The sequence below is a fragment of the Balaenoptera musculus genome, chromosome 2 (assembly GCF_009873245.2).
Source record: "Balaenoptera musculus isolate JJ_BM4_2016_0621 chromosome 2, mBalMus1.pri.v3, whole genome shotgun sequence".
Taxonomy (NCBI): Eukaryota; Metazoa; Chordata; class Mammalia; order Artiodactyla; family Balaenopteridae; genus Balaenoptera; species Balaenoptera musculus.
The window spans coordinates 134,080,696-134,096,619 of record NC_045786.1 but is presented as its reverse complement, the minus strand read 5'-3'; the positions used below and the strand labels follow the sequence as shown (position 1 = coordinate 134,096,619).

Genomic DNA, 15,924 nt, shown 5'->3' with positions numbered 1-15,924 from the left:
TCCTCAATTGCATAAAAGGTGATCATTAATAAATTTCTCAATAAGTTTCTTTAAAATATTTTATGTTTCCTGGAAGGCACAGCACTGTATAACAAATTATCCCAGAACATTAGACCCATTGGCCAAATAAATGGTAGACTAAACACTGAATTTGAAAGAAGGCAGATTAATCAGGAAACAGTATAAATGGAATTGGTAACATTTCAGGCTTAGGAAAACTTGGGTCCATACTGCCTATTATTCCCAACTAGCTATAAATTCACAGTGATGTACTATATTAGAAAGGAAAGTTTTCCTCTGGTCCGTCTGTGAAACTGATTCCAAGTACAATTCTAAAATAATGACCATACTTGTCATAAACCTGGTTTCGCACCTAAAACCTCACCCAGGCAAAGCAGTTGTACGTTCTGATGTTTCACAAGGCAAGAGAACTGAGGGAACCTGTGAGGAGATACCAGTTCCAATGTGGCTGTTCCTGTGAAATATTCTGCAGGATACCCTTAGCCCACCAACTCTTGGCATATTCAAGAGTCTACGTATTTGGATAGAAAATTGGAAGGGAGCTCTTAGTAAATTCCCTTTCCTTTCCATTTCAAAATTAAAGTAGCCAGAGGAGGTAAGCATTGAAACAACGCATCTCACCTCAACAACTGGACTCAATGGAAAACATACTCAGAATCTACCCAAGAAGACATGACACTTTTTGCTAAAACTTACTGATACCTCACAGAGACTGCAATGAGCAAGGGTTATTTTTGTAAATATAACCAGACAGCAAAATATTTTTACGTACTTTGGTATATTTAGTTCATTGAGAGAACCTGTAAGAAAGCAGATGTACTGTCCTTTGGTTCAAATAAGAATCTGAGATATATAATTAAATCAACACAACCATCCCCATCCTCTTTTCCTGGCTCTCAGAACCCCAATCTGCTCAGGCTCCTATTTCACACTCCATCTACACTGAACTTTCAGTTCCTTGAGCCTTCCACATTTTGTCTCTCACCTCCCAGTCCCATACATGCTGTTTCACTGTCTGTAACACTCTTTTCTCTCCTCTTCGCCTGGATAAGTCCTTCTAGTTTTTCACGTCTTACATTAAATATCGCTTCCTCCAGGAAGGCTTCCAAGATCCTTCCACACTAGGTACCTGTGAGGCTTGAGGGTAGGTGTAAGCAACATCCTCCTTCCCCAACAAGAATGGAATTAAATGACAGCTAGGTTAAGAAATCAAGCAAATGGAGATCAAAATACCTTCCTTTTCACTCCTGAAAGCTGGGTTGGAGAACCCAACTTTCATCTGTAGACAAGTGGGCTTGTTGAGATTTCAGTGCTGAATTAAGACACTTAGCCACTAATCATGGAGACAGCTGGACAATTGCAGAACTCCCCAAGCGGGTTCAAACCTATGAAGTTTATAGCACCAAGGGTCACAGAATGTATGCTTTCTGAAGGCAGGTTGATTTGCAGAGAATTACAGAAAGGGAGAGAGACTAAACTATGCATATTCCAAAGAGGAGTTGGAAGAGAAGCTGAGAATATTACTTCCCGGCAAGAGAGGTAAGAGTGATGGAAATAGAACCTGTGAATCAACTCTTACCTTGTGAAAAAAGAGGGGAATAAAGGTTCTTCCCCAAGAAAATGCACTGCTGGAGCAGCCCCTCTCATAGCCCTCGGTCACAGTGGATAAGAAAGAGTGCCTGTTTTGTTGCCTGTTTCCCCTGCTAGACCTTCCGCCCCACAAAGTCATTAAGGACCAGCTGCCTCAGGGCCTGGCACAGAGCAGGCACTTAACACACACACATACATCAAAAGAATCGATCTGTCAATTAATAACACATTCTTCTGTTTATCCCCAAGGAAATCTTCCACTGCTAACGTTAAGATGGAAGAAGTTACTTGAACAAGGACAGTGCACAGAGCTATCATCCCCAGCACTCTTCAAATATGTTGGTGGGGATAATCTAAGACCTAAAAACCCTGTAGGAAAGACAAGACTTTAGCTGAATCTTATTTTCAGGGAAAAATGCTGAATCTCAGATGGGTTACATTCTTGATTTGTGGCTGAGGCAAAGGACAAAGCAGAAGTGGAGAGGGGAGGAGGAGGCGGTAATACAGAAAAAGGACTGATGCTCAAAGGCATAAAATATATGCAGACATCACACTAATGCTCAATATTTTATTTTTAAATATCCCAAATCATTTTAAAATTGTGGGCAAGAAGACTTTATTTCTATTTGGCAATTCTCTCTCTCTCTCACACACACACACACACACACACACACACACACACACACCGCACATTCCCAAGTTATACATCCTCAGTTCTCCAGGAGGTATAGAACCGCTTTAAACGCAGCTGGTCGACTGGTAGGGAGTGGAAACTAACAAGAGTTGGCAAAGATGCGAAAAAATTGGAACTCTCATACACTGCTGGTGGAAATGTAAGATGGTGCAGCGCAGCCACTTTGGAAAACAGTCTGGAAGTTCCTCAAAAGTTATATACAGTGTTACATATGACCCAGAAATCCCACTCTCAGGTATATACCCATGAGAACTGAAACTATATTTCCGCACGAAAAAACTTGTATATGAACGTTTAGAGCAGCAAAACTCATAATAGCTAAAGACCGGCAACAACCCAAATGTCCATCAGCAATGAGCGGATAAACAAAATGTGGTATGTTCATACAATGGAATTTATTCAACAATAACAAGAAATGAAGTACTGATACATACTACAACTTGGAAAAACCTTGAAAAGATTACGCTAACTGAAAGGAGGCAGTTACAAAGGACCACATATTATCTGATTCTATTTATATGAAATGACCAGAATAGGCAAACTCACAAAAACAGAGACTAGATTAGTGGCTGCCTGGGGATGGTAGGGTTGAGGAGAAGTGGCAAGTGGTGGCTAATGGGTAAGGGAGTTGCTTTTGGGGGTGATGAAAATGTTCTCAAATGTACTGTAGTGATGGGGGCACTACTCTGTGAATATACCAAAAACCAGTGAATTGTACACTTTACACAGGTGAATTATAGGGTATGCGAATTGTACCTCTACAAAGCTGTTACTAAAAACGAAGCGGGGGGTGGGGGGTGGTATGGGGCAGAGTGTGGGTCTGGGACCTCCAGAAATCACTACATCCTGAGGTTGGACTGCTCCGGACTGCCCCGCCTGTGGCAGGGAGACTGTTAGAGTATGAGGCGCTGCTCAGGGTCCCCATTCTTTAAAGATTCACAAGGCCGACCTCCCACCCACGCCTGCTTTATTTATGAGATGATAAGGGTGCAGTAAGTAATTCTGAAACCAACCTATTTGGTATCACTTTTAAATACATCAAAATGAGTGACTCATCAGATGAGACAAAGGAAACTAGTTTATAACAACCGGCTCTGATGAGATGCTTTCCACCAGATAGAGACAGAATGGTCTGCAAGTTAAGACCCACACTGGCGTGCTCACAGCAGGCAGATCAGCTTTCAAGAAAAGGAAAAGCCTGAGATATTTGCCTGGGGTGTTGTGTCCAGAAAATACCTGAACTATCTCCTATCCTTCTCGTTGTACTAGGATGTGGGGTATAAAGCACCCATGACTAGATGCCAGCCTTTTAAAAGAAGCTGTCTTCTTTAATCTTCACACCAACCTTAGCAGAGAGATGGCATTATCCCGATTTTGTAGGTGAGGAAATAAACTCAAATTCCAATAGAAACCATTTCAGAGGAAGTTACCCTAGGTTGCAGCGTGCTCTGACTCCACAGGCCACGTGGCCTCCCTCTCCTATGCGTGGGCACAGGCAGAACTGCTCCCGCGACTAGTCAAGAGAACCCAGGGCAGAGGTTCCCAGTGGCTTTGAGCCCACCTCCTTTGTCCCAGGATACCCTTGGCAGTTGGATGGATCCGTGGTCTAAGTCCCTGAAGTCAAGAGTAGACAAAAATCCATCCATCACTCACCAGGACAGATACAAACCTCAAGATAATTTGTTTTCCAAAGGTTTTGGCTTAAAGTTCTGGTTTGGCATTGGCTTTTTAGCAACTAACAGCTGTAGGCAATTTTCACACAGAATAAAGACATCAATAAGGCAGAGAGTGGAATTTTCTCCTTTATGAATACAGAACAATGAGCTGTCTTCAAGATGTACGTGGAGCTGCCACCACAAAGGCTCTGGCTTGGGTCTCATTTTGGGAGGCTGACAGAATACAATTGAAAGGACACTGGAGGTGGATGCTTTGAGTGGTACTCGCTCTGCCCACCAGCTCCACTACCACTGAGGAGGCCTTCATCTATCAGCAATATCTGTCTCCTTAGGTTGACTTTTGGTTTTAAAATACTTTAACTGGGCAATAACACCAAGCACATCAGTGCATCATTACTGTTCTTCTTGATAGCCATCCTGATACATGATTCTCTGCCCACCCCTGGGAAAGGACTGTGTCCTCCACCCATCCCAGTGACCTCAGGCTTGGCCATGTGACTTGTGGTGCCAGTCTCTACAGAAGGATGATATGTCCTTACCCTGCGTGATTTGCATTGGCCAAAGAAATGTGGGCTAAAGTGACACGTGTCATTTCTAAGCATAAGCTTAGAGCCTGCTAGCAGTTCACCATGTCTCTCTTTCCTATTCCATCAGGCCTGGGTCTTGGTCTTGAGCAGAATATGGCACAGAGCAGAACCACAGCTGACTCACACTAGACATGCAGCATTAGCAAGAGATAAGCCTCTGCTGTTGTAACCACTGAGATTTTGCTATCGCAGGATACACTAGCTGCAGATGACCGAGACGGCCATTAACTATGATCCCCTCCACTTCTCTTCTCACTTTCTATCCCTCCTCACAACTCACCTCCTCCAGAAAGCCTTCCCTGACCACCCTCCTCATCATTGTGTCCTACGCCCCAAAACACATTTACACAGAGGTGTGTGTGCTTCTTCCTTTGGTGGCATCATACCTCTTGTTATACTGCTGAAACTGTCAGCTCTTTGGGAGCAGGTTCTAGTTTTCCATTTTGAACCACCTCACTAACATCTAGAACAGAGTTCTGCATGCAGTGGAAATGGGAGAGGGTAGAGAGAGATTCCTGAAACGCTGAAAATATTCAACGTCATCAAGTGTAAACATGCTGCCGGGAGTCATCTCTTTTCCCCACCAATTCTGGTTGATAATCAGCCCATTAATCCACTCAGGAGGCCAGAACTCAAACATCAGCTTCATAGTACTCTCTCTTCTTGGCTTATCTCGTAAGAGAAGCTTATAGGTGAATCCTGGTCCATCAAAGCTGGAGTGACAATCAGTTCAGTTATTAGCCCTTGAGGGCAGTAACATAGCCTACGTTACTTTTTTGACCTAAGATTCATGTAAAATGATAGCAGTCTCTAGTATCTGTTGAATAATATAAATGGTCTGATTAGAACTAACTCCATTACAAAATGCCAGTGGTGATCAAGGGAGGATAGAGTCCTCGTGTAACATCTATTGAACCCCTAAGAAGGGGCAGGCTTTGGGCCATTCCCACTCTGCATTATTCTCATTTAAACATTACATCAAACCTAGGAGAAGGTGTTTTTTTTTCTTCCTTCCGCTTTCCGGAATGTAGACTTGGAAAAGTCATATGCTTTTTCCATACTGATACAGATAATAAAGTCAGAGCAGTAATTTGAACCAAGGTCTTCCTAATGCCTGTGCCAGTGCCCTTGACTGTGCCATAATACCCTCCGGAACACAGAATGGAAAGAAACACTACTTCACAGGTGCTTGACAAACTAAGTTGAAGACAGCGCCTGCATCTCTTGATGAATGGGTCCTACACTCGATACATCCCTCACTTCAGTATAGTGGATTCTAAAATATGATAGTATCTATAAAAAGCTTCCCACAACAGTTATTATTGCAGTCCTATCATTAGGCTAAATAATTATACTCTACTTAAGTAATAATGTCTTTCATCCAAGGATCAAGGACAGGAGGGACAGTATGACTCATTTTTTAAAAGACACTATTACTACACACTGGGAGTGGCGGGAAGCATGGCAGTAATCCCAGCAGGTGTGAAGCAGATGAAGGAAATATTTGCGCACACAAGCATCTCAGGTTGGGATGGGGGGGAATTAGAAAGGGCAACTTAGGAAGCAGTCGTGCCACATATCTGAAGACCTAAAGGTCTAAATCCCTCCACTTAAAGCACCAGCAAAGCCCTCTGATGCTACCCTTTTCTTTCTCCTTCTCTACAGGCTCAGTGCTGACAGTTGGGGTGCAGATCGAAGGGACGGATGGGGGCCATTTCACTGAAGAAAGGCAAGCCTGTGTCTAACCAAACTGTCCACATCCTCTCCCCTCCCTCTTGGATAGCCCCGACTACCCCTGGGATGGAAGTCTGAGACTCACCACAAGTTCACTGAACATGACGTCCAGCTCCTCCACAGGGGGCATGGGTAACGCTGGCTCCATGGTCTGAAGCGCAAAGTTGCTATCATTTCGCAGCCGATACGTGATTTCTGGATGATCATTATTTCGGAAACAGCAGAAGATGAATGAAATCCCCCGTCCACCTCTCTTCCTCGGGGCCATAGCTGAATTCTGTTCTATTTCTTGACCGATTAAACTCTGCGAAAAGAGGACATGGCATGTTAAGAATACAAAAATGGATAAGATATATATAGTTTTCAAGTCAGATCAATTCAAGAAAGAGCCCGGGGAGCCAGAGGCAGTGTCAGTGGAGCCAACACCTGGAGGCAACGTCTGCAGGGCATAGGGGACAAGCCCGAGAGGCTGGGGTCCACCAGGGCAGAGAGCACATGCCCGTCTAGGCACTTGTTCAGTGTTTCCTATGACCCACTGCTGAGCAAGCAGTAACACTCCAGCCACCACACGCCACGGCATACGCTCCAATCCCATTGGGCTCCTGGCCATTCTCTGCGCATCGTGTGCTCTTTCTTGCCAACCCATATTGTTCTTGTTACTCCCCTGCAAGAATGACCTTCTCTTCCTTGCCACCTAGAGGATCTCTTACTTATCCTCTAGGGTTCGACTGCAATTTCTCCTTTGCTTTCCCCAAGCAGAATTAATAATATATATGCTAAGACATATCTATCCATTCCAGCTCATGTCACAGTCGAAGTTCCTTAGAAAGTGTCTTCCTATTAGACTGGGATAACTCAAAGCAGGGGGAAGGGGCTGTGTATCAAGCAACTTGGTGGCCCTAGTGCCCCGCACAGCACCAGGAAGTCAGAAGACACTCAGTTAATGTTTATTGTGTTGAATAAATTCATAACAAAGGAGGAGTGACTTAACACGAGCTAGAAGGGTCCGAGATTTTCAAACAGAAAAGATCAAATGAATTCACTGATAGAGAGATGGTTAAATAAATGATAGTATATTCACATAATGGAACATTACACACTCACTAAAAAGAACGAGGCATCTGTGCATGTAGATATGGAAAAATGTTCAAGATACTATGTGATATGTATACTATATACTACAGGATTACATGTTTTAAAGCATTTATGAATATATGTCAGGAAGTGTTATCGGCAGTAACCTCCAAAAAGAGGAGATGGGAGAACTACTCCTTTTCACTTTATACCCTTTTGAATTTGAATTTTTACCATAAAAATACATTTTTAATGACTGCATGGTTTTTTTTAAGTTACAACTGCATGTATTGTCTTAGAAAAATTTCTAAGTTATACTGTCAAGTGAAAAAAGCAACTCAAAGAATAATGTGTATAACATGTGCCATAATGTCTTTTAAAAACAATCTTACACAAAAACCTAAATAATTTACGTGGGACTGCATAGCAAAAGGCCTAGAAAGATACACAGCAATTTCCTAACTCTGAGAGAGGAAGGGGTTAGGGAAAAGGCAAGAAAGGAAACACACTTTTTATGATATATATATATATATATATATATCATAAAAAGTGTATATATATATATATATATATATATATATATACATATTTTATGATGAGAGCATATTCCTGTATAACTTCTGTAGATTGTCAATTTTTAAAAAGAGGTGGGATTGAAAGGAAAAAGAAAAGTGGATTATGAATTGGCCCTTGGTGAGCTGGAAGGGCAGAGGAGGAGAGCCACATCTGTGCCAGGAAGATGGCAGGAAAAAGGGCGTGAATTCCAGGGAGGAGCCAGGGGGAGTCAGCGTAGAGAGGAGGGCTGGTGTGAAGAAGCTGCAACCCAGGCTGAGGAGTCTGGATTTATCCCACAGAAACTGGCAGTCACACTTAAAAGCCTCCCCTACACTTCTCTCTTTAAAAAAAAAAAAAAAAAATTAGGGAAAGCAGATGTGGTTGGGTCTTGACTACTCTTATCCTTTAGAGCTGTGGGCACATGACTTTGATGGAGAAGCTACAGTGACCGCTGAGCACCACAGAGAGTGCACAACAGATGATCAGACAATGCATTAATGTCCTCGTCCTGACAAACACAGCACGTGCTGAGACACAGGGCTAACACTACAGCAGGCACTTCCTGAGACAGAAGAGAAGACTGAGGGGGGAGGCAGAGGCCCGCAATTACCCTCGAACTGATTTCTATGGGCGACTCCATAGAAACAGGGTCAGAGCTGTGTCACCCCCCAGGATGAATTTAAAGCCAATGCGTAGGGCTTCCCTGGTAGTGCAGTGGTTAAGAATCCGCCTGCCAATGCAGGAGACACGGGTTCAAGCCCTGGTCAGGGAAGATCCCACATGCCGCGGAGCAACTAAGCCCGTGCACCACAACTACTGAGCCTGCACTCTACAGCCCGCAAGCCACAACTACTGAGTCCACGTGCCACAACTACTGAAGCCCGTGCGCCCAGAGCCCGTGCTCCGCAACAAGAGAAGCCACCGCAATGAGAAGCCCATGCACCGCAACGAAGAGTAGCCTCCACTCTGCAACTAGAGAAAGCCCGCGTGCAGCAATGAAGACCCAATGCAGACATAAATTAAATAAATAAATTTATTAAAAAACAAAACAATGGGTAGAAGCTGTAAGGAGACACAAGGAAGAATTTTCTAATGTCTATGATTGGGATAGGATGCAGGTGAGGAGTCCCTAGCTCCACTGTCTTCAGACTAAAGTTAGCTGTTAGAAATGCCTAAGGTGTGTAAGGCACCCCAGCTCTTAGAGGGGAGACGGGAGAGAGATTAAAGATTTTCAGCAAGTGTTGACTTGAGCTTCTCACTCCAGCTTCAATTCCAGCAGCTCTGCTTTTATCCTTTTTTGGATATTGATATATTAGGTATCGATTTTATTTTATAAAAACGTCCTGAGGCTACTCACTGCAATTATAAGAACACGCAAAGGCCACACAACAGCCTCCAAGGGCATCACAATCTGCCTCCTGCCTGCCTCCCCACCTCACCCTGTAGCTTTCTTCGTATGGGTCACTGCACTTCAACTACACTGGCCATGCTGGGTCCTGCCTCAGGGCCTTTGCGTCAGCCATGTCCTTGACTGGCATGTTCTGGCCACATCTGTGCACAGCTGGTTCTTTTCATCATTAAGGCCTCAGCACGAATTTCACTTTCTCAGGAAGCCATTCCCAACCACTGTATCTGCCCCAGTCCTGTTCCATGCTCCAGTCACTCTCTATCCCTTTACCCTGTCTGAAGTTCTTCAGGGCAAGTACCACTATTTCAAATTATCCACTGTGATTATTTCATGGGGGCAGGGGCCTTGCATATATTGCTCATTGCTGTGCCCCCAGCACATGATAGTACATGGGACACATGTACATGGGATACTCACATATTTAATAGCAGACTTTTACATAAAGTCTCATTTAAACAAAGGACTTTACTTCAAAAAAATTTTAGACTATGGGGCATGGGGATGAAAGTCAAGGGGTCTTTAAGCTTTATCTGTACGATTTAAATTTTTAAAGAACAATGTATCCATACATCATTTATGCATTTAAAAATAAAAGTATACACACAGAAGAGAGACCAGAAGCAAGTGTGTCAACATTTAACAATGGTTAATTCTGCATAGTGAGGAAATGGATGTCTTCGTTAAACTTTGCTCTTGTTCTTAAGTTTTTTATAAGTAAAATCCAACTTATGGACTTTCAGCATCTCTTCCAAATCAGAGAATCCAATTCCAAAATCTGTCACCAGTTTCTTGATTGTGTAATGATGCAAACTCGGGTAAAAATTCTCATAAACAACTATGTTTTGCAAACACTTCTAGAGACAAGCTCTCCACTCACTTTAAGGGATAGTGGCCTTCGAAAGCCAGCAACTGGAAGTCCTGAGTTGGGAAGGGAGAAAAGAGGTTAAGAGCAAGGTATCGGTCATGGAGCCCTCCGTGATGACCTAACTGACTCTGGGATAAAGACTTAGCCGAGATACCAATATCCCATTCTGTTGAAGCATACATCTCCTGACCTAGGGAGTACTTATGCAAGGTCATATGAGACATATGCAGTACCTGGGATTCCTTTGGTAAATGTGTATTAATATCTACTATATGCCAGGCATGATAGTAGATACCTAAGGATACAGAAAGGAGTGGGTCACTAGGAGCTTATAATCTGGGGGGAGAGAGTAGTGCACCAAATAATTATTACAAAAGTAATATGACACGTTATACAGTTAAGTGCTATGTAATCAAGCAGGAACTATGTAGGGAAGAATCTGGTCCCTGATGCTTGTGTGGAATTTTGACAGATGTTAGAAAGCAGGGCACTTAGGCAGAGGGACCAGTGCAAACAAAGGCATGAGCTGGGAAGGGGCATGGAGTACACGGGGAGTGAGGGGTGGTACAGTACAGGTGGTGCTGTATAACATCTCCCCGTAGTTGAGCCCTGGAGGGTCTCATCTCCCTACTTAAAACCTACCAGTGGCTCCCCAACACCATTCTAAATTGGCTTTCAGTGTGCCATCAAATCCAATTCCAACTCACTGTTTCTGTCTTTTCTATTTCCTTAAAAGTATCCAACACTTAGCCAACAGACCGTTTTCCATGCCCCATAAATATCTTGCACTCCCATCATCTTCCATCCAGGTGGTCCACTCATTTCTTCTGCCCTTATCTTTGTCAACAGTGTCCCCACCCTGACAGTACCAATCCTGAGAGTACACAATGCAGTAAGCCTCATCTGCTGGTGGTAGATGAAATTTGGTTCAACATTTCTGAAGGGCAATTTATTAAGGCCTTAAAATAGTCACAATTTTGACCTAGAATTTCAACTTCTGGAAATATATTCCACGGATATATTCAGAGACACTATCAAAGGTGTTTTTATAAAAATTTTCAAAGCTATGAGAGCTTTGAAACAAGGGGATGCAAGAACAAAGCTATAAGAGCAAATAAACAAGGGCATAAAATAGGTGTTAGTAATAGAGAACTATATGAAAAGGGTAAATAAATTATGGTACAACTAGATGATAGACCACCATGCAATCCTTTGAAAAAGAGTATTTAATACAAGGATATATTGTATAGCACAGGGAATATAGCCAGTATTTTATAAAAACTATAAATGGAATATAATCTGCAAAAATTTTGAATCATTATGTTACACACCTGAAACTAATATAATATGGTAAATCAACTATAACTTAATAAAAAATTAAAAAGAATATTTAATGACATGCAAATACTTATGATATATGAAATAAAAAATAGGTACACAATGTCCCATTTATGTACGAAAAAATGTATATATTGATACATGGGCAGAAAAGACGGACAAGAGAAATACACTAAAATATGAGCAGCGTTTAGCTCATGTCAGCTGTATGGCTTACTTTTAAAAAACCCCAAAACTCTTGTACTTTCCAAGTTGTTCTCACAATACTACTTTCACAATTAATAAAACGAGATAAGATTTTTAAAAAACACTTCATATGATTATTTGTTTATGTGACAGAGGAGGGGGAAATGTGTACGCAAAACTGTTCCTATCAAAAATTTCTAAGTTATGGTGATCTACACACCAGCTTCTCAAACTATCTGTGGTGAAGGACGGTTTTCCCACCAAACTGTTACAAACGTATTTTTGTAAAATTCAGTACAAATATCTCAGTAATGTCAAATTGCTATAAGGCTTTCTCTAAGTGTACAATTCTTGCACTTTGTTAACCAGCAGGTAGGCAGCAATGGCACTGATGTACACCAGGAGATGGGAGATAAGACTTATCTCATTAAACTATAACTGTTCATGTTTGTCTCCGGTGTGTGTCCTCAGGGCAGGAACCACCTCCCACTCAAGTGTCCCACATACCCTACCACTGCTGGTCTGTCAACTGAAGAGAGACTGTTCAGAGGCTACTCTCAAGGTCCGACTGCACGTGCATGTGTGTGGAAGGGGGCAGGGGAGGCAGTGTTCAGGCTGCTCGGAGATGAGGTCAAGGAAACAAAGCAGGCGAAGGCCAGCTCATGGAGGGTCCATGCTCAGCCTTCAAGTTCATTGGCAGACAGTCTTGCTAACCTACCCACCCATCTGAACATGATCTGGGCCTGTTAGCATTTTGAGACCCCCTACAATGCACAGCCAACAGGTACGGTAATCTGTGGTCTGGGTCTTTCTTCCCCCACTGAAGAGTCAACTCCATAGGGAAAAGTGCCCACGGCATGTGTTGCACAGTGCCTCACAAATATAGGAGGGCAATCAATGTATTTGAGAAACTAATAAAGAGAGTAATTACTTTACTTTTGCATTTTACAAGTTGTTTCGCTTAAACGCAAGTTACACTACGTTCTGGCGGTATTGAAGAGGGGCGCAGAGGAGACATTAAGATCTAAGAAAAATCAGTCCAAAGCATTTTTCAAGTCTTAAAAATATGCCAACAGTTCTATAAACAGAAGAATACTAAGGGGTCTTGGCTAATTTCTAAGATGGGTAATAAGATATAGAGCCTATTACATTTAAGGACCTAATTGAAATCATTTTAATAAGGACAAATACTGCCTTTGATAGGTGATTTGTGTTTAAAAGCCTCAGTAAATCCCAAAGACCAAGTTTTTATTCTGGCTCCTCTGTGGAACCCCAAATACAAGGTCCTCCACTAAGCCCATCCTTAAACTGTAGATGATGGCAAAACTTTGAGATTTCCAACAAGCAACCATTTTTAATGTACTTACTTGGAGCTCCACTGTTCACAGCCTAGTTTCCTAGATATAGACCAAAACAGGAAGCAAAAGTAATCATCCCACTTGACCCCTTAGTGGCAGCAGGCACTTCTGGCCAGCTCTCTTAACTGCTTTAGTACTTCACTAATGAGTGATCCCAACAACTGCCTGTGTACAAGATTCTAGAAGCACATTCACACCCATCACTTCTTTCCATCATCCCCATTTGACACATGAGATTTAAGAGGAGACTTGGCAGGGAGTGGGGCAATTAGGAGGAGTAATTTGAGAGAGACTTGATTTGCTGGTGAAGGCAAAGAGATGTTTATTCAGAACAGCCTAATTGTTGGGAGTGGGGTTTGCAGAGGTCACAGAGGGAGGCTTGCAGAGGTCAGAGAACCTGCTTGCTTAGTTCAGCCTCCTCTCATCTCTCATGTGAATGACTACAACAGCTTCTTAACTCCTCTTCCTGACCCCAGTCTAGGGGTTGACAAAGCTTTTCTGAAAAGGGCCAGATAGTAAATATCTCAGGCTCTGTAGGCCATTAAGCCTCTATCACAACTGCTCAAGCCTGCCACATCATGAAAGCAACCACAGACATCTGTGAACAAGGGTGTGTGCCTGTGTGCCAATAAAACTTTATTTGTGGACACTAAAATTGAATTTTATATAACTTTCTCATGTCACAAATATTTATTTTAAACCATTTAAAAATGTGGAAACCATTCTTAGCTCATGGAACATACAAGAATAGGTGGCGTGCCCACGTGGGCCCGTGGGCTGAAGGCTGCCAACAGCTGCCCTAGTCCATCACATTTATCCATTTAATTCATTGCGTTCAATGTTTATCAAGTATCAATTAGGTGCCAAACACTGTGCTAGGTACTAAAGAAAAAAGGCTGAAAATAAGAGAATGTGTCTTTAGGGAGTTTATTTGATTTGAAGAAGGCAGGTAAAAGAATCAAGTAAACTACAACATAAGTACTGATTTTAGTTAGTGTTACAGGGGACGCAAGAAGAAAATGAAAGAAAATGGTGGTGATGGTGGTGGTGGGAGGGGACAGCTACTTTAGATAGCGTGATCTGAGAGGGGGCATTTAAAGTGAGGACTGATGCATAAATGGGACCAGCTGTGCAGAGCGTCAGGGAAGAGGACTCCAGGCGGCAGGAGTGTGTGCAGGAGCCCAGGGCAGGTGGGGACCTCAGCACGTTTGAGTCGGGGAGGAAGACCAGTGGGGCTGGAGCACAGCGAGTGACGGGAGTGCTGTTAAGAGAGATGAGGTTGCAGGGGGCAGGGGCCCAGACCCCAGGGCCTTGGACACCGGAGTGAGGAATCTGGGGTTTATTCTCAGCACGTCATAAATCCGAATGTGTCACTCGGCTCTGCAGTGTCTCTTGGATATGGTCCAACTTCCCAGCCTGGACCAAATAAAGACCCTCCTTTATTTTCTACCCTCTTCTCCCACACCCTAAATGCTGTGCACCCCTGTGCCCACCCCATACACACATGCCCGCAGCAGTAGTGGCACCTCTGAGCCCATCCCTCTGCAGTCCCCTCAGCCTAGGTGCTCCTTTCCATCTTTACCTGACTATCTTCCACTTACCAGTCAAGACCCCCCTCCAATACTGCTGCTTTTATGACCCTTAAATGTCCCAGAGATGGTCACACATTTCTTTCCACACTCCTGGCACCATATACATAGTTGAGTCTTTTTCTGGCTTTGGGGTTTTTTTAAATTCATGTCTGTTTCCCCTACTAAACTATGAGATCCTAAAGGCAGGGACCAAGTTTCATTCAGTGCCTGGCACACAGTATATTTGCAATAAATGTTTGTTGAATGCAAAAGCACAAATGCCTAAGTGAACAGATGGTCTCATCTCTGAACTTCAGGGTGGTGCGACTCGGTGTTCTTCCCACAGTTGCCTGTAGATCTGTTTTTCACAACTGCCAAAACATTTGAAGGCAATCAGATCGCCAAGTGCTCTTTAGCCACTTGTCAAGATTTCTGATGCTGACAGTAGCCTCACAAACAGACTTCATCCTGGGGGTATCTGCAGCTTTCCTATGGTGAGAAATTTCTCTCTGGCCAAACTGGCTGGTACTTGGTTTTTCCACCCATCCTCAAGTAAACTCCATTGGAAACAAATCCGTTGATAGAATCTTTTAGACATTTTCCCCACTCCTTACATTCAGTGAACACTTCGCCCAAGATGTATTCACTTACTCAGCTATCATACCTGAGCCTCCTCAATAGGCCAGACTCAGTGCTAGGTGCTAGAGAAATGGATGAAGAAAACTCACAGATTAGGGATGTCACACCTAGTAGGGACATTTAGGGAGCAGTGAAGTTGGTCCTTTTGGCCACTGAAGAGGAAATGTGTAGTTACTGAAACCAGCGGCCGATGTTTCCACATCTCGGCTCCCTTTTCAATCAGATCGGCCTGAGGGAAAGGACTAATTCCACCAGGACAGCTGGGCCCTCAACCAGAACACATCTCCTCATCTCAGCTTCTGGCCCTGCTGCAGAGGGGAGAAGGTGCTTCTGGGACACCTAAACTGCAATCCACCTATAGCATTATGGATGACTATTGCTATGCCGTGCACAAGGAAGCAATTAAAAAGCTACTTAAGATTCTGGAGCAGGTGCATTTTGCTTAGCAAAGAATCAGAAATTTAATCCATCTGTGGCCTAGCTCTAAGTCAGAGTCATTTGTATTGCTCTTTACCAAAACAAACAAGAGTCTCAATGTGATAACAGTCACAAAATGAGGACCAAATTTGCGGGAATGTTGTTTACGATTATGATGAGTAAAAAAAAAAAAACAAAACTAGAGAACAAA

General features: G+C 43.1%; 1 protein-coding gene across 3 annotated transcripts in view; it reads right to left on the bottom strand.

Annotated features, from left to right (window-relative positions):
* The window catches only part of DAAM1 (dishevelled associated activator of morphogenesis 1), a 173,385-nt gene that overhangs the window by 107,456 nt on the left and 50,005 nt on the right, over positions 1 to 15,924 (bottom strand). For all 3 annotated transcript variants that reach the window (XM_036842628.1, XM_036842627.1, XM_036842629.1), the window contains one exon: positions 6,388 to 6,606. In XM_036842628.1, coding sequence (XP_036698523.1) covers positions 6,388 to 6,570 — 183 coding nt within the window. In that variant the 5' untranslated portion in view covers positions 6,571 to 6,606. The remainder of the gene's footprint in view (positions 1 to 6,387; positions 6,607 to 15,924) is intronic.